The sequence below is a fragment of the Pipistrellus kuhlii genome, unplaced genomic scaffold (assembly GCF_014108245.1).
Source record: "Pipistrellus kuhlii isolate mPipKuh1 unplaced genomic scaffold, mPipKuh1.p scaffold_m20_p_47, whole genome shotgun sequence".
Taxonomy (NCBI): Eukaryota; Metazoa; Chordata; class Mammalia; order Chiroptera; family Vespertilionidae; genus Pipistrellus; species Pipistrellus kuhlii.
In genome coordinates, this window is record NW_023425548.1 from 917,632 (window position 1) to 944,929 (window position 27,298).

At 40.4% G+C, this 27,298-nt stretch overlaps 1 protein-coding gene across 1 annotated transcript in view; it reads left to right on the top strand.

Moving 5' to 3' along the window:
• Window positions 1-27,298, top strand: part of KMT2C (lysine methyltransferase 2C) — a 240,541-nt gene that overhangs the window by 161,018 nt on the left and 52,225 nt on the right. Inside the window, 16 exon segments of the mRNA XM_036412645.2 lie at window positions 753-934; window positions 1,138-1,302; window positions 2,247-2,356; window positions 3,152-3,217; window positions 5,172-5,384; window positions 6,721-6,849; window positions 8,027-8,146; window positions 10,807-10,937; window positions 17,787-17,967; window positions 19,849-19,953; window positions 20,278-20,325; window positions 21,299-21,436; window positions 21,614-21,646; window positions 21,742-21,867; window positions 26,564-26,696; window positions 26,893-27,107. Coding sequence (XP_036268538.1) covers window positions 753-934; window positions 1,138-1,302; window positions 2,247-2,356; window positions 3,152-3,217; window positions 5,172-5,384; window positions 6,721-6,849; window positions 8,027-8,146; window positions 10,807-10,937; window positions 17,787-17,967; window positions 19,849-19,953; window positions 20,278-20,325; window positions 21,299-21,436; window positions 21,614-21,646; window positions 21,742-21,867; window positions 26,564-26,696; window positions 26,893-27,107 — 2,095 coding nt within the window.

The window sequence follows — 27,298 nt, forward strand, 5'->3', positions numbered from 1 at the left end:
TAGGCTGGTAGGGGAGCAGTTAGGGGCAATCAGGCAGGCAGGCAGAGGTGGTTAGGAGCCAGCAGTTCCCGATTGCAAGAGGCAGTCCGACATCCCCTGAGGGGTCCCAGATTAGAGAGGATACAGGGCGGACTGAGGGCTCCCCCCTTCTACTCCCACATGAATTTCATGCACTGGGCCTCTAGTATTTTTAAAAATATATATTTTATTAATTTTTTTTCAGAGAGGAAGGGAGAGGGATAGAAAAATCGATGAGAGAGAAACATCAATCAGCTGCCTCCTGCACACCCCCTACTGGGGATATGCCTGCAACCTAGGTACATGCCCTTGACCGGAATCGAACCTGGGACCTTTCAGTCCGCAGGTCGATCCTCTATCCACTGAGCCAAACCGGTTTTGGCTTAGGGCCTCTTGTATTAACAATAAGGGGACCGTTTACTTGATTTCCATAATAACCAGTCACATCTGTAAAATGGACATAAAAGCCACTGCACAGGGTAGTTACATGGATGCAAAAAAGCAGTAAGATATTAAAATATTTACTGCTTTCCTTTATTCTGTCCAGTCGGGGAGCTCCTCAAAGTATTTCAAGGTGTCCACCTCCATGTCGGGCCACTGTTGGTACTCAGTAAATGTCAGTTTGCCTCTTTCTGCTTTTAAGTCCATAAGCACCATGTTCATTACATGGCGTATTCGGTCCTGTGCATTGTGTATGTTATGTATAAACCACGTGCCAACTATTTCTTTTCCAGATCACTAAAGTGGTTCTCAGCAAAGGTTGGCGGTGCCTTGAGTGCACCGTGTGTGAGGCCTGCGGGAAGGCCACGGACCCAGGGAGACTCCTGCTGTGCGATGACTGTGACATCAGTTACCACACCTACTGCCTGGACCCTCCCTTGCAGACGGTGCCCAAAGGCGGCTGGAAGTGTAAATGGTACTCTAGGTTTACACTACTTGAGCTTTAAAAATCAGCCATCTCTGCTTGGTTGCTTAATACATGTTTACCACGATAGCTGTCACTAATCAGATTTTTCAAATACACATGGAATAATTTCCATCTACTCTGTTCGTGTGTAGCTTCTTGAATCACAGTAACTGAATAAGTAAAATTGGACTTGTGGTGGAATTGGCTTTCAGGTGTGTTTGGTGCCGACACTGTGGAGCCACGTCTGCGGGTCTGAGATGTGAGTGGCAGAACAACTACACGCAGTGTGCCCCCTGTGCAAGCCTGTCTTCCTGCCCCATCTGCTACCGAAACTACCGGGAGGAAGACCTCATTCTGCAGTGCAGACAATGTGATAGGTATGGTGCTGGTGGTTTTCTCATAAATGTAGTAGAAGGAAATTAGAAAATAACTTTTTTAAATTTAAGAAACAACACCTTTGCTTTCCAGATTTTTAATAAGCTAGAAACCCATAGAAGTTTCCAGTTTTGTTTTCTCAGTTCCAGACTAAAGATCTTAAGTTACTAGTAGGGCTTTTTGAGGGTTGGTGAATCCCTTGAAAATAGATGCAGCCAAATTATTGCCTGCATACATGCATTTTTCTCGGAGAGTTTCTGAATGTTAGATTTTACAAAGGACCTCACACATTCTGTGTTCCTTAAGCCACTTTTTCTGAAGGCTCTAGACACTAAGCATCTATGTGCTCTCCCTATGTGGACTGTGTGCAGCTTCAAAATCAAGACTGTTGTCTTGGTTTTAATGGTACACTCTGTGCTCTGTGAGCAGTTAACTCTACATGTGATAGTAGTGTTTTATCAGCCCTGCAGGATTCTCAGGACTCTGCCCACAATTCCTTGTTACAAGGCAAGACAGCTCCTTTTATTTCCCCATTACTATCTGCTTCATTTGCATGAGCTCTGTATGTCCCACGGTATGTGCCCCACGTGAAACTCACTCACTCACTCACTCACTCACTCACTCACTCACTCTACGGTTTGCAGTCTCTGAATTCCCATGCACTTAACCTGCCCCATCGAACTTCCCAGATATTTAGGGTTTGACCATCAAACCGTTATCCCTTCCTAGAACTTGATTTCATTCCTTTTTCTGTCCTTTTTCTCAGCTTTGAAAATGTTTGTGGGTCAGTAGGCAAGGTTAGGAGGAAAGGGTAACTTTGGTTTAGACAGGGGGAGCATTTGAGGATTCGGGATTTGAAGTGTGGAGTCTATCAACTCCTATTTTTAAAAGAAAACCATTCTTAATATATATCCTTTTTTAAAGTGTACAAATATGGTCTTTTTAGATGGATGCATGCAATTTGTCAAAACTTAAATACTGAAGAGGAAGTGGAAAATGTGGCAGACACTGGTTTTGACTGTAGCATGTGCAGACCCTATATGCTGACATCAAATGGTAAGAGAATGGTTTAGACAGCAAGTCTGCTCGGCTACAACCCTGTGCTTTGCTGTTCAGAACCAGTGAGTGGTTGACACTAATTCTGTTTTCTTTTTGCGAAACTATATTTTAACAAATATTTTATGAAAATTAAGTTACTTTTATTGTAAGTAATTCTTATCATCCCAACTTAATATATTAAAACAATTTGCTTCCATAAAGTAAAATAAGTATATATTTTAGCTATAAATGTAATTTTGCTTTTAAAGCATATAACCCTGTTGTTGTTGGCAGTTTGTAGAAATCCCAGTACCTTGGTTCTTTTATCTTTACCAGTTTTTTCTTCCTATGTGTGCATTTTCTTCACCTGCTTATTTCATTAATTTTAATTTTAATTTTTTGTTAATCCTCACCAGAGGATATTTTTTACATTGTTTTTCAGAGACAGAGAAGTTGAAGGGAGGAACAGAGGGAGGAGAGGGAAAAACATTGATGTGAGGGAGACACATCAAGCTATTGCCTTCCAAACATGCCCAGTAGGGGCCGGGGAGTGAACCTGAGACCCAGGTACATGCCCTTGACAGAAATTGAACCAGTGACCCTTCAGTGTGTAGGCCGATGCTCTAACCACTGGACAATCCAGCCAGGACTCAACTGCTTATTTTAAAGACAACTTTTAAACACTACTTAGTTTTTATGCATTTATTTTAGTAAAATGGTTACAGAAATAGAAATTTTAGTATTTTTAATCTTTGAATATATTTCACCTTTTCCAAAAAGAAAATCTCATGACTTTTTTTCCTCTCACTTCAGTGCCTTCCTCAGACTGCTGTGACTCCTCACTTGTAGCACAGATCGTCACAAAAGTGAAGGAGCTAGGTAAGGTCTAAGTGCTTTATTTGGCTGTTGTTTACAAAAAGATGTAAATGCATAATTATTGATTTAACTGACTTTCCACATATACATGAATCATTTGGGTGCTAGTCTAAATTCCCTAATGTTGCTAATCATTTATTTATTTTATTTTTTAAAATATATTTTCATTGATTTCAGAGAAGAAGTTAGAGGGAAAGAGAGATAGAAACATCAATGATGAGAGAGAATCATTAATTAGCTGCCTCCTGCCTGCCCCCTATTGTGGATGGAGCTCACAACCTGGGCATGTGCCCTGACCGGAAATTGAACCATGAACTCATGGTTCATAAGTCAATGCTCAACCACTAAGTCACCACGGCCAGGCAATAATCATTTCTATAATTGATACATAGATGCTCATCTTATTAGCTTTAGTGGGACAGTATTCCTATAAATATTCGCAGTTGGCAATGAAATAATATTAAGTCCATATTTGTTGTTTTCATTGATATATTACCTGCTTAGTTATCAGCAGAAAATAAGACCTAGTTAACTTTCTTCAGCATTAACTCAATCTATTGCTATTTTTTTTTCTGTACTAGATTAGCCTAGATGGTGATTAATAACTTATGAAGTTCTCATTCTTTTGTGTACTTTCATTTGCTATCATCAGTACAAAAATATTTGGACAGTTCAGAAATTGTCGTAATGAACGGCAATTTAGTATGTTTAAAAAATATTGCAGGGTTTCTCCTTATTTCTATCTCTCCCTGTAAGTGATTATATTGATAATTTGCTTTCCAGATGGGCTTCTGCAGTGTTCTTGTTTCTCTTGTATAAATTGGTCCTCATCTTTTAGTCGGACGGATTTCCCAGGAAAAGACTCACATGTAGAGGCATTAGCCTGGGGACTAAATGGTCTCAGGTTCAATTCCGGTCAAAGTCACATGCTTGGGTTGTAGTTTTGGTGCCCAGTAGGAGGCATGCAGGAAGCAGCCAATCAATGATTCCTTCTCATCGATGTTCCTATCTCTCTCTCCCTCTCCCTTCCTCTCTGAAATCAATAAAGAAATATATATTTATGAAAAACTTTTCTGCTATAACTTGAAGTTTTTTATTTTTTATTAAACCTCAGGGAATGAGGATATTTTTTCCATTGATTTTTAGAGTGGAAGGGAGGTGAGGGGTGGGGGGAAATATTGAGTGAGAGAGACACGTCAATTGGTTGCCTCCTGTTCAAGCCCTGACGGGCTGGGGATTGACCTTCATGCCCATGACCCTTTGGTCTGGAGGCTGATGCTCTAACCTAGGGGTGTCGAACTCAATCAGAGAAGGGGCCAAAATCTAAAATCCAGCCTAAATCATGGGCCGAATGGTTTACTGAACAGTCATAAACTGCCATTGTGATGGAAACGCAGCGGAGTGCAGTGATGACAGCGCGGTGCGGGCCACATTGCAGGGCCTGGCGGGACGGATTTGGCCCGCGGGCCTTGTGTTTGACACATGTGCTCTAACCACTGAACAAACTGGCCACGGCAGTAACTCTCACTTTTAATTAAGTACTCTTAGCTAATTATAACTGCATTTAGAAAATAATTGCTCTGTAGAAGTAACATTGGGTACTTTGTATCCACCTTTTTTGTTGTTGTTGTTGTTGTTAATCCTCACCCGAGGATATTTTTTACATTGATTTTCAGGGACAGTGGGACAGAGGGGGAAAGAGAGAAACATCTATGTGAGAGAGACACATCGATTGGTTGCCTCCTGCACCAGCCCCAACCAGGGCCTGGGCCAGGGAGGAGCCTATAACCGAGGTATGTGCCCTTGACCAGAATCAAACCTAGGACCCTTCGGTCCGCAGGCCAAAACTGTCCACTAAGCCAAACCGGATAGGATCATATTTTGTATCTTGAATTAACTTATCAATCAGAATTAAAGACAGAGTTTTAATTTGTATCCTTGGATATTACAATTTTAGATCCACCCAAGACCTACACCCAGGATGGTGTGTGCTTGACTGAATCAGGGTTGACTCAGTTACAGAGTCTCATAGCTACAGCTCCAAGAAGAAAGCGTTCAAAACCAAAGTTGAAATTGAAGATTATAAATCAGAACAGCGTGGCCGTCCTGCAGACCCCCCCAGACATCCAGTCTGAGCATTCACGGGATGGAGAATTGGATGACAGTCGAGGTAATAATAATTTATTTTTTGTGCAGTATGTTTGCAAGAATTAAAGTAGATAAAATAGCCAAATACTTAAAGGTAAATCCCACTGAGTCAGAAAATCCTGGATATGACACCTGATCTTTTCAACTGGGTGGTCTGACTGGACCGGCCTATGCCAGGTTCCCGCCCTTTTCATGTGTCCTTAGCACAGAGCTTCAGGACTTCCCCAGCATCGTGTGTGGAGGATCCCGGGTGGGAAAATTCAGAGGGCAGCATAAACCTCCTTGAGGCTGTAAGCTTGGGCACCATGGTTACGTTAAAGCAAAATGTGATCATGCATCCTATTCTAGAAATGGAAACACCACATTCTTAATCTTTAAGTATACATTTATAAACATTTTCCAGATCTAATGTCAAGATTTTTCGCCCAGCTGGCATGGCTCGGTGGTTGAGCATCGGAACCAGTAGTTCACAGTTCAATTCCAGTTCAGGGCACATGCCCGGGTTTCTGGCTCAATTCCTAGTAGGGGGTGTGCAGGAGGCAAGGCAGCTGGTCAGTGATTTTCTCTCATCGTTGATGTTTCTCTCTCTCCCTCACCTGTTCTTTTCTGAAGTAAGTAAAAAAATATTTTAAAAAGATTTTCTCAGCTGAATTCTTGAGATGACAATATAATTTTAGTAGTAGTAAATTCAATATGAGTTATATTTTTGCTTATTTTTGAAGCAGATGACTACAGGCTGGCTTATTTTTAGGGTGGTAATGTCTTTTTCACTGAGAAATAAAGTAATTATTTTTGTTCTACAACATCTCGTCACTGAACATACTTAATTGAAAGCCCCCTGTGTGCCAGATGTCGGAAGTCATGCCAATGAACAGAACAGATAAAATTCTCCTCTTGTGGAACTTACACTTTAATGTTAGGAGGAAAGACTGTTGAAATATATAATAATAAATAAGTTAATTATACTGTGTTTGGCAACTGCTATGGAAAAAATAGAGTAAGTAGAAGTAGGGGTGCAGGATCAGGTGAACGGAGAGCAGTTTGAGCACAGAGTTTGGAGGGTTGAGTGAGTGAGCCACTGGATTATCTGAGGTAGAGCATGCAGACAAAGGCCACGTGCAGGAGTGCTCAGCATGTGTGAGGAGTGTGGTGGAGACTGTTTGTGTTTTCTGACATAGTGCCTTAAGTTGCATGAGTTCTATGGCCAGCTTGGGACTTCTTCACTCTCCTACAATTTTCATTTCCTGGGATGCATGGAGCAGGGCTTGGCAGCCACTTTGCTTTGTGTTTCCTGTTACATAGGAATCATGTATTTGGTAGGTTTCCCCAATTTTCATTGTATACTTACTTTTTTCCAGAAGGAGAACTTATGGACTGTGATGGAAAGTCAGAATCTAGTCCTGAACGGGAAGCCATGGATGGTGAAGCCAAGAGTGTGGAAGGAACAGAGGGTGTCAGAAAGAGGAAGCGAAAACCATACAGACCAGGTGTGAGCCATGCTGCATGCTCTGATCCAAAGCTCAGTTACGTTAAGAAAAATAGAATGGGGTGGTGGTGGGAGGGGGGGGGGGTTCTCTTACCCTAATAAAATCCTAACAATAAAATCCTAATATGCTAAGTGTCCCGTCATCCAATCAACAAATTGAAGTGTGATATGCTAATGATATGCTAAGGCCACTCAACTGCTTGTGCACTGACCACCAGAGGCAGACACTCCTACCTGTAAGTTAGCTTGCTTCTGGGGACTGCCTGATGGGGACTGAGCGAGACAGGCGGACATGCCCTGGAGCCCTCCTGCGCTTCTTTCTGGGCTGGCCAACCTCCCACATCCCCTGTCCCCGGCCTGCCATAGCTACCCTTGCCAGACGGACCCCATCCGTGCACTAATTCATGCACTGGGCCTTAGGTGAGGCTTATAAGTACACTTTTAAAAAGATGTAACTGTTTTTTCTCTCTCTGCCTCACATGGAAGTTATCCCTCCCTCTGAGTGGCCCATTAGGTCACAAAATATGCTTTAGACTTGTAGGTCACATGACAAAAGCATTGACTGTGTGTTGGGCACTATTCCAAGCACTTTATATCTGTTAATTTATTTCATCCTTATATGTATGAGGAGGCACTGCACATTATTACCATTTTACCAGGGAGCAGTCTGAAAAGTTTAAATAAGTGACTAGAATTTCAGAATCTGGCTCCAGATTCCATGCCTTTACCTTTAGAGCCGTGTGTGTCTTGGTGTCTAAGGGTCTTACTGAGGAGTGACTGGACACAGTACCCCTGAAATCATTTGGATTTTGTTTGCATCATCTAGTGTAGTATTGTCTCTTCTCCCTCAGCTAAGAGACTGTTTACTAGTAAGTGATAATATGTGAGTTTTACATAAAGAATATTTACTCTGGCATTGTGTAGAAGAGGAAAGGTGCAGTCTTGCTGTTCTCGAATGTCCTGGTTTGGTTTGTTAGTGATAAGGCTTTAACCTTTTTATTTGCTTATTTCCAAAATGTTTTAGTTCTGCATTAAAATGACATTAATTATTTAAATTAGCCCATGTTGAATCTGTACAATGCTTCATTATGTAAGACTAAGCAATTTCACCCTATTTACTCTGGATGTATAGGGGTAAATTAATTATTTATGAGGTTATACAATTTCTTTGGGGATAGGTATCGGTGGATTTATGGTACGGCAAAGAAGTCGCACCGGGCAAGGAAAAGCCAAAAGATCTGTGATCAGGAAAGATTCCTCGGGCTCTGTTTCTGAGCAGTTACCGAGCAGAGATGAAGGTATGGATTTTGTTTGTGTTGCCATTGCTCCTGGAAAGAGCTATCCTATGCTAAATAATGCTACAGTGTTATTGCTGCTTACAATCAAAGGGTTTGAGCGCCTGTCCAGTTCATACCAGTAATACAGAAATTAGGTTTGATAAGGAAATGATTTGAATCTAGTAGACTATTACTTTGAGATGTTAAAAATAAGTTTCTTTCTTGCATGTGTTAAGTATAGATAGTGTAGGGACTGAATCACTGAGTTATGTATCAAGTACTTTAAGGCCTTTGCACAAGAGACTTTCTCTGACTGCCTTAGCTACTTGGCATGAAAGTGGAAAGTTTTAGACTACGTATGCAGTTGAAAATAATAGTGTACCCAGCAATTTTTAACAAAATTATGTAATGTTTTAGAAATACATCTTTCAATTAATAATCTGTCATCTTCACTTAGAGTAAAAGAAAACTGAATCATTGCTTAAGTCATAGCATAAGAACTGATTCTGATAAAGACCTTGTAATCATGATGGTTATGATTTGTATGCTTACATATTTTAAATGCTTTACATAGGATAGGGGAAGAAAAATTACTGTGTTCACAATGTGCTCCACGCAGAATTCTTGATTTTAAAGAAGTTTCTAACATGACTCAGCATGACTGTAATTAGTCTTAATTAAGAAATGTGACATGATCAATGAAACTATTTTTTGTGTTTTTGATCTGTCTCTTTATTTTCTCTTCTAATTTCAATTTTTTTAGTTCAATATTCTATTCCTTCACCTGTATCACCTATTGAGTTTTAATTTATTTGCATTTTCATCCTTTTCTAAACTGCCTTTTTGACATTTCAGTAGCTGCTCATTTTAGTGTCAGCCAACATTCATTTCTGTGTGTACCTAAGTAGCTTAGAATATCAGCTGTCTGGTTCTACTCTGCATCTGCTGGCTCCTCTCTGTGCCTCATTCACTGTGTTTATCATTGAGATACATGGGCCCACATGCATGTATATTGATTTTACCGTATGTGAGTTCATCTTCTTTGGAATATTCTTTGAACTTTCTGAGAACGGACTTGAAGGTGGGTTCTTTCAGAGACTATGTTTATTTGTCAATTCAGGAGCATGAGGCAATACCACACCAGGACTTCTTTGACCTAAGTTCTTAGATCGAAGTGTTCGTTGGTTCACCTATGTTGTGTAAATTCAAGTTTCTTACACATTAGGACTATATTGATTTTATGAGTTCTCAGGGAAGGTATCTATTTTTTGCTTTTCTATCCAGCACCATGTTTTATGACAAGATGACAAGCAATTTTCTTTGCTGTTGGTGGAGGTGGGGAGGGATTTATTTTTGTTAAACCAACCTGAGCATGGAGTCCTTCAGGGTCCCACTGTCATACAAGACACCTCTGGTTAATCTCCACTTTGAGGAGAAGACTTAAACTTTGTCTTCTATTGTCCATTCCTACTAAGGCTCTGAAAATGATAGAGTTCAAGGTCAGTAGATTTTTACAAATTTTCGGAGAGTTTAATTTATTTCTTTGCTAATTTCTGTGATTCTTGTTTTACCTCAATATTTGGTCTTTGAGGATTCATTTTCTGGCTAGGTTACTAGTGCATTAAAATTTTTTAAAATAAGTGTCTATCCACTGTTTATAGTCTTTTTTTGGAAGAGTCACTCTACCTATGTAGTCTGTCAACAAAAGCGCCCACATTGATTTCAGAAGGGAGGTGCCACTTGCCCTAAGAAGCAGAGGTGCTGCCATAGTAGCTCACCTGCTCTAAGTAGCATACTTGTTCTTGGCTAATTTCATAGTACAGATTTGTTTAATTTCCATTTCTGAGTTAAGATTGACCATTCATCACATATTGATAAGTATATTTCACAGTCATATATTATCACTGTGTATGTTATGCAAATACCTAATTTGCAATAAACCCCTTGGAGTTGCTGGATTGAAGGACAGACATTTCTAAAAAGAATGGTTAGATATTCCCAGAAAACTATGCACAAAGGTTACACTTCTTAAATTAGTAGTGTACTAGTAGCCATTTCCCCATACTCATCAGCACCAGGCATTTTCATTTTAACTATTTTTTTTTAAAACAAAATGCTGAGATTCTAAGAACAAGCTGTGCTTTACTAGGAGGAAAATGCTCATTAAGAGTAGGAGCCGAAACCGGTTTGGCTCAGTGGATAGTGTCGGCCTGCGAACTGAAAGGTCGCAGGTTCAGTTCCAGCCAAGGTCATGTACCTTGGTTGCTGGCACATTCCCCAGTGGGATGTGTGCAAGAGACAGCTGATCATGATTCTCTCTCATCGACGTTTCTAACTCTCTATCCCTCTCTTTCTCTCTGTGAAAAATCAATAAAATATATAATAAAAAAAATAGATAGTAGGAAACATGCTGATACTAAATAGACATGAAATGAGATTTTATGATGCTTAAAATTTACTTACATTGGTACACTTGCTTTGAGATACACTTGTGAAAGGCTTGTCAGGTCATTATGTTGTACACCTTAAACTTACAGTGTTGCATGTAAATTATACCTCAAAAGAAAAAGTGTGTTTGTTAAATGGAGCTGTGTATATTGGTAAGCTATACAATTGCTTTGGGTGGATCTGTCTGGAAATTTTAAATACCACACATTCTTAAATGTGACTCCTGTTTTCAGGTTGGAGTGAGCAGTTACCAGATACACTTGTTGATGAATCTGTTTCTGTTACTGAGAACACTGAAAAAATAAAGAAGAGGTACCGGAAAAGGAAAAACAAGCTCGAGGAAACTTTCCCTGCCTATTTACAAGTAATATTTTGCTCCACATTATATTACATAGTTCGTTATTGAAAGAAATGTAATGTATTGAGTTTTGAAATATAGGTTGTTTGGTTTTGTTAAAATTTTTACTTGTCTAAGAAAAGCTCATTCTTGCAAAGCAGCCACACCCATGTGCTGCCCACACCCAGGTCTGTGGACATCTCCCTTTGCTAGTACAGGTTACAGCAGCGATTGTCCACCTTTTTCATCGCATGGCACACGTGAACAAATTACCAAGATTCTGCCACACACCAAAAAATACATCTTTTCCCAACTAACAAAGAAGTATAATTTAGATTCATTCACACTGGATGGCTATTATTATGTTTGCTGTTGTCATTTGACAGTCTATCTAAGGCAGTGTTTCCCAAAGTGTGGTACGCATACCCCCAGAGGTACTGGAAGAGGTTGGTGGGGATTTGCACTGCACCATGCTTAGCTTCGCCTAATTCTAAGTTCTCATGAGTACGAGGGGTACTCAGCGTTACGAAAATTATAGAAACATATGTCAAAAGTTTGGGAAACACTGGTCTAAGGGAAAAGAGGTCAGAGCCTCTGCCTAAATAATCAGGTGTGGCATATTTTAAAACTTCTTGCAGCACATGGCTGAACATCGCTGAGTGACAGTAATAATGTTGCCTGAATGAAGATGGGCATTCAGCAGCCAGTTACAGCTTTAAAAAAAAATCTTTATTGTTCAGATTATTACATTTGTTCCTCTTTCCCCCCCATAGCTCCTCTCCATGCAATTTCAATCCCACCCATGCCCTTACTCCCGCCCCTCAACTGTCTTTGTCCATAGGTGTAAGATTTTTGTTCAATCTCTTCCCGCACCCCAATAACCCCTTCCCCCAAGAATTATCACTCCACTCCCTTTCTATACCCCTGATTCTATTATATCCACCAGTTTATTCTATTCATCAGATTTTTTATTCACTTGATTTTTAGATTCACTTGTTGATAGATATGTATTTGTTGTCACTTTGCTGTTCATAATTTTTATTTTTACCTTTTTCTTCCTCTGAGAGAATACCCTTCAGGATTTCATATAATACTGGTTTGATGGTGATGAACTATCGATACTTTAGTTTTTTCTTATCTGTGAGGCTCTTTATCTGACCTTCAATTCTGAATGATAGCTCTGCTGGGTAGAATAATCTTCGTTATAGATTCTTGCTGTTCATCACTAGAGTAATCTTGGTTGTAGGTTCTTGCTATTCATCAATGTGTCTACACTGGAAGATCTGTTGCACAGGAGACACCCTTATGGAGCAGGACCTGCTACAATGGGGCTTTGGTGCTCACTGAGTCTGCCTCTTGAGTGTGTCTCTTATGGAGGTGAAGAGTTATAATCTGGTATGGTCTCACTGAGTACACTGGCTCTTGGATCTCCAAGGAGGTGCAAGTTCAGCCACTGTCTGGGGCAGCCCAGCAGGAACTATAGAGATATCTGCAGATTCCTCCTTTGTATGGGGTTTGGAAGTGCCCAGATGAGGCCTGGCTATGAAGCCAGGCTGCTGTTGCTGCCAGGCAGTGGGCCTTTTGGAATCCCTGGGGCTCTCTGACCCAGCTGTAGTTTGTTTTAGGCGAAAGGACAGGCCATTCATATGCCAAAGCAGATGCACATAGCTTGGGTGGGGTTGTAGATTGGGTGGGTGAGGGGTCTCTGGGATCACCAGGGCAGAGCAAACAGCAATGGCTGCCCTGAACCTGAGAAGTCCTCTGTTCTCCGTGTCCGTGCCTCCATGCAGGAACAATGAGCACTGTGAGCACCTCTAAGAGTAAACAGCCCTTGCATTCCTGTCCCGATGCCAGACAGTCCAGTTTCACCTCATATGTGCCTGGGTCCCCCAGAGTCTCACCTCAAACTGGAGTTCAGAGCAAGCAGGAGCTTGTATCTCCTTCCCAGTTTAAAGAGCAGCCCATCCAGGTGCCAGCACTTTCCGCACCTCTCACCCCTCTGTCTCGGTGCGCTTTCTTCATTCGCCTCTCTAGTTGTGGGACTTCCACTCAGCCAGCTTGCCTGAGGTTCTGGGTGGTAGTTGTTCTGCCGTTCAGTTGTGGTTTTGCTGTGGTTTTGATGTGGTTGTGAGAGGCAGCAAGTATAGGTGATTACCTATACCTTCATCTTGGTTTTCCCTAGTTATAGCTTTAATAACCATTGATTGCTTCTAGAGGCTTAGTGAACCAAAGATTTAAACAGAATTGTTATTATGTTTTAAAATATACATCAGAAAAATATCCAACAATGGAAAGAAGTGATGTTTGATAGATGTAGAGTCATGTGTCAAACACAAGGCCCGCGGGCCAAATCCGCCCCGCCAGGCCTTGCAATGTGGCCCGCACCGCGCTGTCATCACTGCACTCTGCTGCGTTTCCATCACAATGACAGTTTATGACTGTTCAGTAAACCATTCGGCCCACGATTTAGGCTGGATTTTAGATTTTGGCCCCTTCTCTGATTGAGTTCGACACCCCTAATGTAGACTATGGGAAAAGTACTGTTTTGTAAGCACGAAGCACCAGAGAGTCCAGGGCCATTTGCTGCGTGGGAAAGAGCTCTGGATTGGAGGAGTAGGACTCAGATTGACCATCTGGCTGGGCCACGAGCTGATTTCCCATTCCTAAGCCTGTTCATTCTTCCTCGTGTATAAGAAGCACAAAAATAAAATAATCATTTAAGTGAAAAGTCTCCTGTATTTGATAAATAAGACTTTTAAGCATAGTCACTTATGTATGTAGTAATATTTTCGAGTGTCAATTTTTGTTAAACAACTAACATCTTCAGGGCTGTGTCCATTTTAAATAGCTGAGCCTTTGGGAGTCTGGGATTTTAACACTACTGCTGCTGGTTCTAGGTGATCTTATTCTGTGTCACATCTGTGTGCCCAGTAGTCTCATCTGTAAAATTGTGGTGATACAACACAGAAATGAGAGATTAAATAAAAATTAAGCAAGTAAAGTCCTCTTCCTGCTACTGCTCCTCCTCCTCCTCCTTCCTCCCCCTCTTCTTCTGACTCCTACCCCTGCTCCATCTCCTCCTCTCCTCTTCTGCTCCTCCTCTGTGCAGTGTAATCTATATTTAGGAAGCTTTCTTGAGCCGTTTATGAAAGTATGGAAACTGACTATTTCATACATTAGCAAAGGGATCTGATTCCTACTGTGATCTTTATCTACTGAGCTAGGCTGTTTCCTCTGGTGACCAGTGTACTTATCTGGTGCACAGATTAGGTCTAGTAATAATTAATGTCGTTTTCTAATACTTTTTTAAAATTGAATTTATTTAAACAATACAACAAAATTTAATCAACAATATAGTTGCCATTGTTTTCTACTACTGTGCCCAACGCTCAGGAAGCATTTTAATCCCTCTGTTGTAAAATTCTTGTGATTTTGATGCAAAAAATTCGGTCAATGCATTTTTGAGGCATTCTTCATTATTAAATTTTTTTCCAAGAAGAAAGTTTTGCAAAGAACGAAACAAATGGTAATCGGAAGGGGCAATATCAGGAGAATATGCAGGTTGAGGGAGAACTTCCCATTCCAACTGGCGCAGTTTTTCAGCAGTGATTCTTGCAGTATACGGTCGTGCGTTATTGTGGTGAAGAATTACGCCCTTCCGATTAATCAGCGCGGGTTCTTTTTCTCTTAAAGCTTGGGCTAACCTTTCCAATTGGGCACTATACACTGCACTTGGAATGGTTTGGTTAGATGGTAAAAGTTCATAATGAAGAATTCCTTTAAAATTCCACCAAACACACATCACTTTTTTCGCATGCAAGTCAGGTTTTGGCGTGGGCTGCGGAGCCTCATTTTTGTCCATTGAGGCCGCCTTTTCAAATTAACATACAGCACCCATTCTTCATCTCCGGTAACAATTTGCTCTAAAAACGGCAAACGGTTTTGACGAGAGAGGAGCGAACTGCAAATTGTGACTCTTTGATTACAGTTGTTGTCGGTCAACTCATGAGGAACCCATTTTCCAAACTTTTGGACTTTGCCAAGTGCACACAATTGATTGGAAATTGTTTTTTGGGAACAATTTAAAGTTGTCGCAAGCTCTTGTTGGGTAATTTGAGGATTTTGCACCAAAAGAGCTTGAAGAGCTTCTTGATCAAAATTGGACACACGGCCTCGACCACTCTTGTCATCTAACGAAAAATTTCCCTCGTGAAATTTCTCAAACCAATGCTGGCATTTTCTGGCGCTAACTGCATCTTGACCAAGAGCACTACAGATGTTTTTTGCAGCCTCACTTGCTTTTCTTCCTAATTGGAACTCGTAAAGCATGCAGTGCCGATATGCTCTTCATCCGCCATCTTCTTAGCCCTAGTTTCGCAACAAAAACCAAACCAAACACAAACTTTTTCAAGCAAAACTTGTTAATTGCACTTCACACGTTCTGTAGATACTACGTGTTTCAAGGTTATGTCAATACAAGTCAACGCCAAGCAAGATTTTAAACGAATGTTTAAAAACGACATTAATTATTACTAGACCCGATAGTAATAGCTAATTGTTTTGTGGGTTTTTGTATGTGAAGGAGTGAAGGGAGCCTTTGTAATGGTGCTGTTTCTTGAACATCTGTGATAGCAGTTGTATTTCCCCCTTATCCAAGGTGGGTGGACAGAATACATAGTGACAAAAACCCACTAGGAATTCAGTAACAATTTTCCCCCCAATTTTAAATATTTTTTTAAATTTTTATAAAAAATTTTTTTTTTTTAATTATTATTAAAGGGAAAGGGAGAGAGAGAAACATCAGTGAGGAGAGAGAATCATTGATCGGCTGCCTCCTGCACACTCCACACTGGGGATTAAGCCTACAGCCTGGGCATGCTCCCTGACCGGGAATCAAACTGTGACCTTCTGGTTCATCAGTTGACACTCAACAACTGAGCCACATCGGCTGGGCCAATTTAATTTTATTTACAACTGTGCCACAATAAAATATACATGATTGTATAATCTATCCGATAGAAATATTTATGCAGGCTACTAAGTAGCTGTGGTGCCATGTGACCTGGAGAAGATCCATTTCATCTTGAGTCACTTAAAGAAAAAAATTTGCCAATTATGGTCTCAGATTCCTCAAATTTATAGTAGAGTTATTAAATAAATTAACTCTAAAACTCTAAGGTGCTTTCTGCCACTCAGCATACTGATAAAAACAATTTTGGTGTGAGAAACAAATCCAGTGACCTAGCTTTATGGGTTTTCAAATTTCTTTTTTCATAACGAAACATGTTCATTTAAAAAATGTGCAGAAATTTGAATCAAATATATTACCACCTCTACCATACTTCACCTATTTGTCCCCCCCCCCCCCCCCCCCCCAATTCCCCCTTTTCCTCAAATTTCCTTTTCCGTCCACTTAGCCTTGTTATACTCTGGTCTTTGTTCGGTCATAACTTCTTTTATAGTTTATTTTTACACAGTCCTAGTAGTCTTGGTTTGTATTTTATGGTTAGCTGGACATATCACTCAATGTGCTTTCTTTTAATACAATATTTTAGAGCTTTACTTTGACGGCATGGCTCTGTCCTTTTCAACAATTGTATTGTGTGGTGTCTGTAATTTATTTAGTCATGTGCCTTTTGACAGACATCAGGCAGCTTTCATTTTTTTGCTATTAAAATGCTGCAGTGAACCTTTTTGTGTGTGTGCATCTTTAGCAAGAATGTGTTACATGGTGACAGGTACTGCACAAGTGTCCTGTACAGAGAGGGTCCCTTTCCAGGTAGACCACATTGTAGAAAATAGGCAACTGCAGACTTGCTGGTTAGAGTAAGGAAAAGTGTGTGTGTGGAGGGGATGGTTGTGGACAGGGCTCCTAAGTGTTTCTTTTTGTCCTTTTGATTGGTCCTTCAGAAGTTTGTTTGTTTATTTAGTTATTTAGTTATTTTTAAATATGGTCCTTCAGAAGTTTTGTTGCTATACTGTGCTGTAAAGAACACAGTATGAAAGCTTGGCCTTTTAGAGTAGAGGGCGTATATCAAAATGGAGAAGTGTCAGAGGAGGAAAGAAAAAGCCAAAAGCCTTTTAAGAGAAATAAATTTTGTGCACATAGAAAGATTAGAATGGCCACAAAACCCCCTTTCAGATTTAGTCTTTAATGTGTTCATGAATCAGCGTGAGGTTATTAATCTGAAGTTTGCACGTTTTAACAGTGTAGATCAGACCCTGTGCTATCCTCTGCAAGTAACCTCTAAATAATAATAATATTCATGAAGCTTCAGTTTCTCTTATACTAAGTAGATGCCAGTAGTATTTTAAATTTATCAATCTTTAAATTTAGCTGAAACCGGTTTGGCTCAGTGGTAGAGCATCAGTCTGTGGACTGAAAGGTCCCAGGTTCAATTCCAGTCGAGGGCATGTACATTGGTTGTGGACACATCCCCAGTGGGGGATGTGCAAGAGGCAGCTGGTCGATGTTTCTCTGTCATCTACGTTTCTAGCTCTCTATCTCTCTCCCTTCCTCTCTGTAAAATATCAATAGAATATATTTTTAAAAAATCTTTAAGTTTAATTATAACCTAAATCTGGAATTATTGTATGATTAAACACGTTGGACAGAATTGTGTGCTGCTGTTTGCATAATTTCATTTGTTCCTAAGCTATAGAAAATTGTACTTTTAAAGGGGAAATCTATATAAAGGAATTAACAGAATATTTCTATGTCATTTATATATTTATGTATTCAATTTTATGTTGTTAAATACCAAGCTTGTCTGTTATTTCTGCCTTCTTGTCCAAAAGGGTAACGGAATTATCCATTGTCATGTTAGAATTTTATAACTATGTCAGTCATTTTCATATGCGCTTTATTTTATCTAGGAAGCTTTCTTTGGAAAAGATCTTCTAGATACAAGTAGACAAAACAAGCTAAATTTAGATAATCTAACAGAAGACACCGCTCAGCTTTCATGTAAAGCGAACGTGAACACACATTTCTTGGATCCTTCCTTAGACCCACTACTTAGTTCATCCTCAACTCCAGCAAAACCTGGAACTCATGGTACGTGGAAATTTTTTCATGCGACATTATCTTCCTTTTAATTAAACCTCTGAAATGCTTTGGTTTGGCCTTATATACAGTTTTTAAATCATCTTTATTGAGGTGTGACATATTTAGTAATTCTGTTTTTTAAGAGAGTAGATGTATAATATCTGGCAAATAAATTTATCTGTGTGACTACCACCAAAATCAAGAAATTGAAAAGGAAAAATGTTAGGTTTACACTTCTCTGTGGGTAAATGTAAGAGGGTATAATTTGGCCACAAGTTATAAATATAATAATCTATTTAAGTAAGATAGATTTTTGATACTTACACAGCCCAAAGAAATTCAGGAGAAGACAAGAATGCTGTGTTAGTGACCTGGCTTCCAGACTCTGTGAATCAGTGAAATCCATATCCTGAGATCAGTTTCTCCCTGCTGACAGCTTGGGCCAAATAAATGCTTTGGTGGAGAAGGGAGGTGGTTCTGTGAAGTGGGGATTACTTGCCAACATCTCTGTTCCATGGTGTCATGTTGCTCAGAAGTACACCCCCCCCCCCCCCGCAGATTTACTAGCAATTATAAATTATAAATCAATGACAAGCCATTGATTACATTTATTGCTCAGTTAGTGTTATAAACTCCATTTGGAAAATACTCTTTAGGCAGTTTTCCACTGAAAGACTACTTGATACATTAAATCATAACAGCTTTATTAACTTGGCATTATCCTGGATCAAAATGCAGGCTTTTGTATTTTGGTTGTAACTTTTCTTGACTGAATTATAGAAGCATCTTAGCCCCTCTGTATGCATGCACACGCCCCGTCTCTCCCACTGGTGTACCGAAGGCCATGCTTTTGTTCATTGATTTTAGCAGATTATTTTACCTTGACTTTCATTCTGTTGTCCATTTTTTCATTTACACACATTTGAACATGTGTGATCATGTCCTTTAAAAGGTCTTTACTGATCCGTTAATTTAATACAGCATCCCCATATCTGTGTCTTAATCCTGTCTCCTTATTTTTAAAGTGTGTATGACACTTATACTGATGTAATTTATTGTCTCCCTCCCTCAGGGAAAGTAAGCTCTGTGAGGGAATGCACTTGGTTTTAGACAATTCTATATTCCTGGCGGCTAGAACATGTGTGTTAGCACAGTCCACAACCTCAGTTCTGTGGTACTCAATGAATAAAGAAGGGAATGAATTATCAATGTTAGGTGAGGGCGGGGGATAGACTGGATCCAGATGGTTTCTGGCTTACATGGGGAATTTCTAAATAATGGGTTTGCCTTTCATATTTTATTTATCTTCTATGTTTTATTTTCCAAATGTCATTTTTAGAGATGTCACTTCTTAGTGATTTTTTTTGCTTTGTTTCTTGTAATATTTTATTTCACTTTTATTGCCTATAGATCTTTGTTTCATTGTTAATTTTAAGTTAGCCACAAAATAAAAATGGTCCTAATCTTTAATATTTTGTTATTCAAAACATTGGAGTACCTTTTCTAGGAAAAATATCTTTTATTTTAGAAGTAATGATCTTGCTGAAACCGGTTTGGCTTGGTGGATAGAGCATCGACCTGCGGACTGAAAGGTCCCAGGTTCGATTCTGGTCAAGGGCTTGTACCTTGGTTGCAGGCACATCCACAGTAAGGATTGTGCAGGAGGCAGCTGATTGATGCTTCTAACTTTCTAACCCTCTCTCTTCCTCTCTGTGAAAAATCAATAAAATATATGTTTTTAAAAAAGAAGTAACAGTCTTTGTTTTATGATCCTCCCACTTACTCAGCATCTGCTGTACTTGGGATATGTAGTAGATGGTTGGCAGGGTGTTTTATAATTTAATGTCTGGGAAAATGTCAAGACATTAAAAATACACTTCCTTTATTTAGGTACTGCTGATGACACCTTAGCTGATATATCCGAAGTCCTAAACACAGAGGATGACATTCTTGGAATAATTTCAGATGACCTTGCAAAATCAGTTGATCATTCAGGTATATTGACTGTTTGCCCAGTGTCTGTTTTAGAGCACGCGAGAGAGGCTGCATGTATGTGGGACAAGTTTAGTCTTTTCTCTAAAACTTAAAAAACTTTTTGTTGAGTCATTATCAAAGAACTCAATCTTATAATTTGATCTACCTTGGCTTTCCTGCTTTAGGATGGGAAACAGCAAGTTAGTTAATTTCTTTTGTCTTTCTAATGGCATCACATTGAAGGCTATGGCATTCAAAGCTCCTGTGTCTTGCTCTTTTGTTTGTGTTGTCCCTTGCCTCCGCTCCTATGATAATCATCCATTTTATTTGGTTTGGGTCTTGTAGGTCTTGATTTATGCACTTTCCAGGTTGACAACTCACCTTTTCCATTTGGTAAGAACCTGAGCAGTGGATGACGGCTGACTAGAGTAGTCTTTTTTATAGTGATTTCCGCTGCCATGGCCTGTAGGTGCATGCGAATTTGTGATAGTGCTAATCTGTCACTAATCCATCTTTGCTTTCCCCTTTATGTGTGCAGCTAAAGCATGGTACAGCTGTACTGTGCTTTGGGTGACTTTCTCAGTAATTTTTTTTAATGAATGGTTTTATTTTTGTTACTACATAATTTATAATTTTACCGAAATGTTAATAGAATTTTTAATATAAAATAAGAGTAGACTAAATTTTACTTTATGAAATAGTAATATTGAGAAAGCATGGTAAAGAAATTAGATGATAGACTACTTTTAAATGTGGATATTGCTTTAAAAACCAGTTTTTATGAGAAAAGAACATGTTGTAATAAACACAATCTATATTTTGTATTTTGACCCAATAATGTTTCAAAATTATGATCTACAGCTAAAATTCATGAGGGTAGTGTTTACTAAACACTGAATAAGAATTTTAGAGCTTCTCATTAATTTGTGTGAAACATATTCCTCCTGTTTCACATGCTGCTTCTGATAGTAAAACTATGCATTAGGAACTACCATTTCCAAGGTAAAGCTGTTATTTGTGTAGTGGATATTGTATATAGAATATTCTCTTAGACTTCTATCTTATTTCCTGTAGAAATTAGCACTTTATAACCAGAAGTAGAAGTGTTCCTTTATTAATCGGGAAATATATATTTTTTGATTAAACTTTAACTTAAAGTGAGCACCAGTTTACAAATACATTGTGCCTAATTTTATTAATTTTGACTATCCAGATTGATATAAGAATCTTGATTAATTCAGAATTTCAGGCTTTTCATTGCTTAGTTTTAATCATACTGTTGTGTATTCATGCAGGTAAATAGTGAGATGCATTTTGTGTATGTATTCAGAATTCACTTTTTAATTTCTTTGCCTTGTTCCTCCAGCCGGAATAGATATTGGCCCTGTCGCCGAGGACCCTTCCTCTGTGTCTCAGCCAAGTGTCAATCAGAGTTCACGACCTTTAAGTGAGGAGCAGCTGGATGGAATCCTTAGTCCTGAACTAGACAAAATGGTCACAGATGGTAAAATATTTGCCCTACAGCTAGGCTTTCTAAAAGACATGAGTAAATATGATTTTCAAAGATTTCTGCATGCTTATTTATAATTTTAACTTCTATTTTGAAGATTTCTATGAAATGCTATTTTGTATCAGTATATTAAAATGGTAATTATTAATATTTTTATTTAATCTATCCTAGGAGCAATTCTTGGAAAGTTATATAAAATTCCAGGTAATTGTGTTCATATTTTTTAGTTTCCAAAAGTAGCAATCCCTAATATGGCTTTCATAGACTTTTAATCATGTTATTATAATTGTATTTTCTAGAGCTAGGAGGAAAGGATGTTGAAGACTTGTTTACTGCTGTGCTCAGTCCTGTGACTCCTCAGCCAACTCCATTACCACAGCCTCCCCCTCCCCCTGCACCACAGCTGATACCCCTACACAATCAGGGTATGTCACCCCAAAAAGCGTGGTTCTCTGGGCGTGAGCGCGTGGGTTCACTAAAGCAGACCCTTAGTAACAACATCTACAAACTGTGACAATGGGAAAGACTAATCTCACACTCCACTTCACTGACACTCTGGAAATTCATGATCTGCTTTATGACCAAAGTTCCTTTGCTCACTCTGTTGGCATGAGGACAATGTGGCAGTGTCTCCCTCTCCCCTCCCCACGTCTCAGCCTACCTTCGCTCAGACCTTGCATCCATGTTGGGAGAACTATTTCCTCTCACCTGGCTGCCTCGTGTTCATTGGTCTGATCTAAGTTTCACTGTTATCTCTACCCCTGCCACCGTGCTTTCCGTTTTTAGTCGTGCTGCCCGCACACGGACCCGTGGGTATTATGGTTTTCTCTCTCAGTTGTGAGCTCCCGGAGGTCATAACTATCGTCATCACTGTGTACCCTGCCACAGTGTGCTCAGCACATGCGTTCAGAGGATACCATGAAATTCTAAATTCTGTGGACATTGGCCTATTTTGTTTGATCAGTTTTTGTATACTGCCTTATAACTGGCTGCCAGATACAGTAAGTTTAAGCTTTTATCTCTCCCTCTCTGGGAGCTGAAATTGGATAGCCTAGAAGGAGGGATGTAGGTGTGGATAGGAGAGAGGTGCAGATACAGAATCCCCTTCATAAAGGAGTTGGGAGCGCAGGTCATTTTTCTTCATCCCGTTTATTACCACTGCCTCGTCATTACATGCTGAGTTGAATAATATAATGATACTTCATAAAAAGATGTTACACTGTTTTATATTTGCCAAATGTACAAATGGTTGAATGTTATCTTTACTGTCAATTTTGTGTATGCACTAAAAATTCTATAATGCATATAATTAAAATATCTCAGTTTCTTCCAGTTTAGCTTCTATATAACTGGACCTTGATTTTTTTGCTGGGCTAAACTTGTGCACATATGTATAAAACACTCATAGAAAGTGCTTCTTACCTTAATTGCCCCCTATGCGTCCCTAGTGTTTACGGTAACAACTCTTCAGTATTTTTCTTCCCAACATATGAAAAAGATCTAGCTCTGTGTTCTGAAACTGAAAGTATGTACTTTAGAAATCAGATCAGTTAAAGATGTGTTTCTTATAAAAGGTTTTTAAATCATTTAAATCAGTTCACTCTGCAGCCTCATTTGGAAGGTTTTGAGGAGGTGACTTTTTTGCAGGGGTGTTTGTGTGGAATACAACGATGAGTAAGGCTGTCCTTCCCTCCCCAGACTTTACAACCCTAATGTCTAGACTTGAGGCAACAACTAATAGCACAGGGAGGAGAGGTCAGTGGGTGGTGTTTAAGGAGGCAGGGCTGGAAAAAACCTTGGAGGTAGACAGCTTGTAGGCAGCTGTGAGAAATGGTGAGGACAGGTAGTGGGCTCCTTCCCCATGTCTCTGAGCCACTGCAGACTGCACAGCTGTGAAATGACCTCACAAGCTTGGCAGTGTAGCGCTCATGAATATGGGAACTGAATTTGAGGTAAAGGAGAGTTGTGCTGATGAGTTTATTAGGGTTGGGGCTGAGTGAAAACTTGTGTTTCATGTAGATCAGTCTGCAATGCTAATTGAAAGGCAGAATTGAAGTTGTGGGAATAAAAGATAATTCTTTAACAGGACTTAGTACAGCATTGCCAGTAGAGTACAGAATCTTGAACTTTAAAAAAATTTAAATGTAGTGACATGCTTAACTCACCCAAATTTTATTAGATGTGCAGTTGTATGTTTCTCCTTTTTAAGGGTTAGGAGAAGGTGAAAAAACAAACCAGATTGAGACATCAAATGATGGAAAGAGATTTCATGGGATGGCAAAGGAAGGGCATTTCAAGATTTGAGAGTGTAGGTTGAAATCACTTTAGGTGAAAGTTAAGCAGTTCATCAGTTCTTACCATTCACATCTTAAGAAAAGATTACTTTTGTACACTAATGTGACCGGTTGGGTGGTATGGTAGACTTGAGGGTGGTGGAGGAGACCACTTCTTAATTAGAATAAAAATGCTTTGCATTGACTGTTGTGCCCTTGAACAAGTGAATGGAACTTCTCGGGGAGGGGTCTTCTTGCTTAAATGAGCTGTGTGTAATAGCCCTTTCATGGGGTGGTTGTGATTGTGAGGACCACTAGCGGCTGCACAAGAAGCTTGAAGGACAGTGCCAGTTATGAAGCAGTGCGCTTCCTGAGTAACTAGAGGCCCAGTGCGTGAATTCGTGCACAGGTGGGGTCTGGCCAAACCAGGCCCAATTGGGGCGGGTCAGGGCTGGGCCTGTTGGGAAGAGGAGACATCAGGAGGTTGGTTGGCCTGCCTGCCCCTACTTGGGCTCCAACAGGGCCAGGCCAGCTGGGGGAAGGAGCTGAGGGTGATTGGCTGGAGGGCCTGCCCCCAATTGGGGTGGAGGGGCTGATTGAGGGCAGGGCTAATTGTGGGGAAGGGCTTTGGGCAGTGGGCTGGACAGCTTTACCCAGATTGGTGTGTATGTGTGGGGGCAATAGGAATTGGAGCTGGCTGGGGGGAGGGGCCTCCGGACAATCAGGGTGGTGGGGGCTGACTGGGGGTGGGGCCGGCCCTGATGGGATGGGGGCCGACTGGGGGCCAGTGGCCTGGTGGATGGGCCATGGGTGGTTGGTCAGCTGGCCCTGCCCTTTATTGGAGTGGGGAGGCTGATTGGGGGCAGAGCTGACTGGGGGAAGGGGCTGCCAGCTGATTAGGGTGGTGGGGGCCCATCAGGGGTGAGGGACTACAGAAGGTTGGCCAGCTGGCCCCACTCCCTGTTGAGGTAGGTGGGGACAATTGGGTGGGGCCATCCTTGTGGGGGGGAGCTGTGGGCCAATTGGGAGTGGGGAAAGGGCCACGGGGGGATGATTGGCAGATCCCCCACCCTCAGTCCCTGTGGGAGAGGCCCATCCGGGCCTCTGGCTGGAGGCTAGCTGGCTGGCCCCAGCCCCTGATCTGGCCAGTTCACTGGCCGCAGTGGGTGTTATAGTGACCGGTCATTGCAGTTGTTAAGGCATCTGGTCACTAGCTTTATATATATATATGGCTGCTGTTATCGCAAAAGGTTTCCTGTGCTCGCTGTAGTTCCCCTTGTCCATGCTGACAGATAGCTAGGGGATGGATCACATTCTCATTTCTAATAACGCCTTTTTTTTTTAATCCTAATTACCTAATGGAGCTTACTTTTTGCTGAAGTTGAAAATAGAGTTGGCCCTAGCCAGTTTAGCTCAGTGAATAAGAGTCCCAGGTTCGATTCCATTGCAGGCCCTGGTCGGGGCACATGCAGGAGGCAACCAGTCGATGTGTCTCTCTCATGTCGATGTTTCTCTTCGTCTTTCCCTCTCTTTCTAAAAATTAGTGGAAAAATACCCTCGGATGAGGATTTTTTTAAAAAGTAAAAAAAAGAAAGCATTCTGCTTTGAATTAAATCTCACTCTTTAAACTAATCTTGGCCTGAACTTAAGTCTCTCCAGACCCTGTCATTGTGGGGGCCTGATCCGGTGGACCCTGCTGTGCAGTTCAGTGGGATAAGCCCTAACCTAGAAGTCCTTGAGACAAAATCCTAAACCTGCCAGCCATCAGCCTCAGAATCCTCAGGCAGGAACGGGACTCTTGCTTCAGACGTAGTTTAGGTGAAGCACGTCACACAACAAGACACCGCGCTGGGCCATTTTTTCTTTTAACCTGATGGCCAAGTCACCAGGGTGGGGTCTTTGCCATTACACCGAGTGTGCCAAGCTCACAGGGGACCATATTCTAGTTGCGGAACTGACTGTGACCTGAGTGAGGACCTCCCAGGGTGTTCTGAGTGCTGTGACAACAGAGGTCATGTAGTTGCTACTTCAGAGTGTGACTCTGAATTGGGAGGTTTTTTGTTTTTTTGTGTGTTTTTTTTTATTTTTTTTTTTGCTAGAAAACTGCTTAGCTAAGGACAGTGATCACAGTAAGGTTTGAGCAACATGCTGAGGAGAGTTATAGGGGAAACAAGGTTTGCCTACTGTCTATCAGCCCCTGATCGGCCTCTCCCACCCCGACTGAGGAATGCATTTGAGAGCTGAAACCACAAGTAATGAAAATTAGGCCAAAACCAGAATGAATATATGTTTAGCAGTAATGATCTAATCGATGATGGGAGATAAAATAAAAACTGCCTGTTTGAAACTGTTTCAGAGAAATTGCCAATTTAAGAATCATAGATGGTTTTTTTGTATTAATGGGAATAAATAAATTAGAAGAATCTCTATTTGTAAATTTTGAATAAAGAAGGGGAAGATTATCTGATAAAACTTCCTAAATTTGTTCTTTTTGTAGTGCTGATATGTACTGAGCAGTCACTGCGCATCAGTGCTAAGAACGGCCATTCATTGTGTCAATCACAGAATACCTACATTTACAGAAACAGCGATTAATTCTGCTTCTAACTCCAAAACATGTATTATTTCCAGTAAACTATAACCAAGTAAACAGAATTTTAGAGACCACATTTTAAAAAATTTATGACCAATTATTCTTCAAACAATATTTTGCAGGATAATACTGAAAAAATTACCCATATCCAACTTCATTATTAAATAGCAATATAAGTTTTTATCTAGAAATATTTCTGTTACTTTTATATTATTTATGAATAATATACAGACTGAATTATTATTTTTCTTTAAGATGTTTTTTCACGGATGCCACTCATGAATGGCCTTATCGGGCCCGGTCCTCATCTCCCACACAACTCTCTGCCTCCTAGAAGTGGACTGGGAGCGTTCTCTGCCATAGCACAGTCCCCGTACACCGAGGCCAGGTATTTACAAGCCTTCACTTCCTGTGGAAACTTCAATAATTTTTGTCTTATGAATGTTAGTCTGTTATTGTGCATGACATTAATCTTTGTTACGTGTATGTGATCTATCATTTAAGCTATTTTACAATAAGTTTTGATGAAATTATACTCGAAAGTTAGTTATGTTTATGAAGTAACATTGTGTATTATTTGCCAGGGATAAGAACCCAGCATTTAATCCAATGGCCAGTGACGCTCACAGCTCTTGGGCCTCCTCGGCTCCCCCTGTGGAAGGGGAGAGCGATACGATGTCCAATGCGCAGAGAAGCACACTCAAGTGGGAGAAGGAGGAGGCTCTGGGGGAGATGGCCACCGTTGCACCCGTTCTCTACACAAACATTAACTTCCCCAACCTGAAGGACGAGTTCCCTGGTATGTCTTGGGTGTATGATTGCTGTCTGTTACCAGCTTCCGCGTGTGTAAAACAATCTGTTTTGTCTGTGTGTTTTTTTTTTTAACTACAGTAGAGTGCCCATGTGTCATCACTAATTTTCATCTAGAATGACTATGTTCAACCTGATAGTCCTATTCCTAGATAGGTGGAAACATCTTGCATTTTCTTA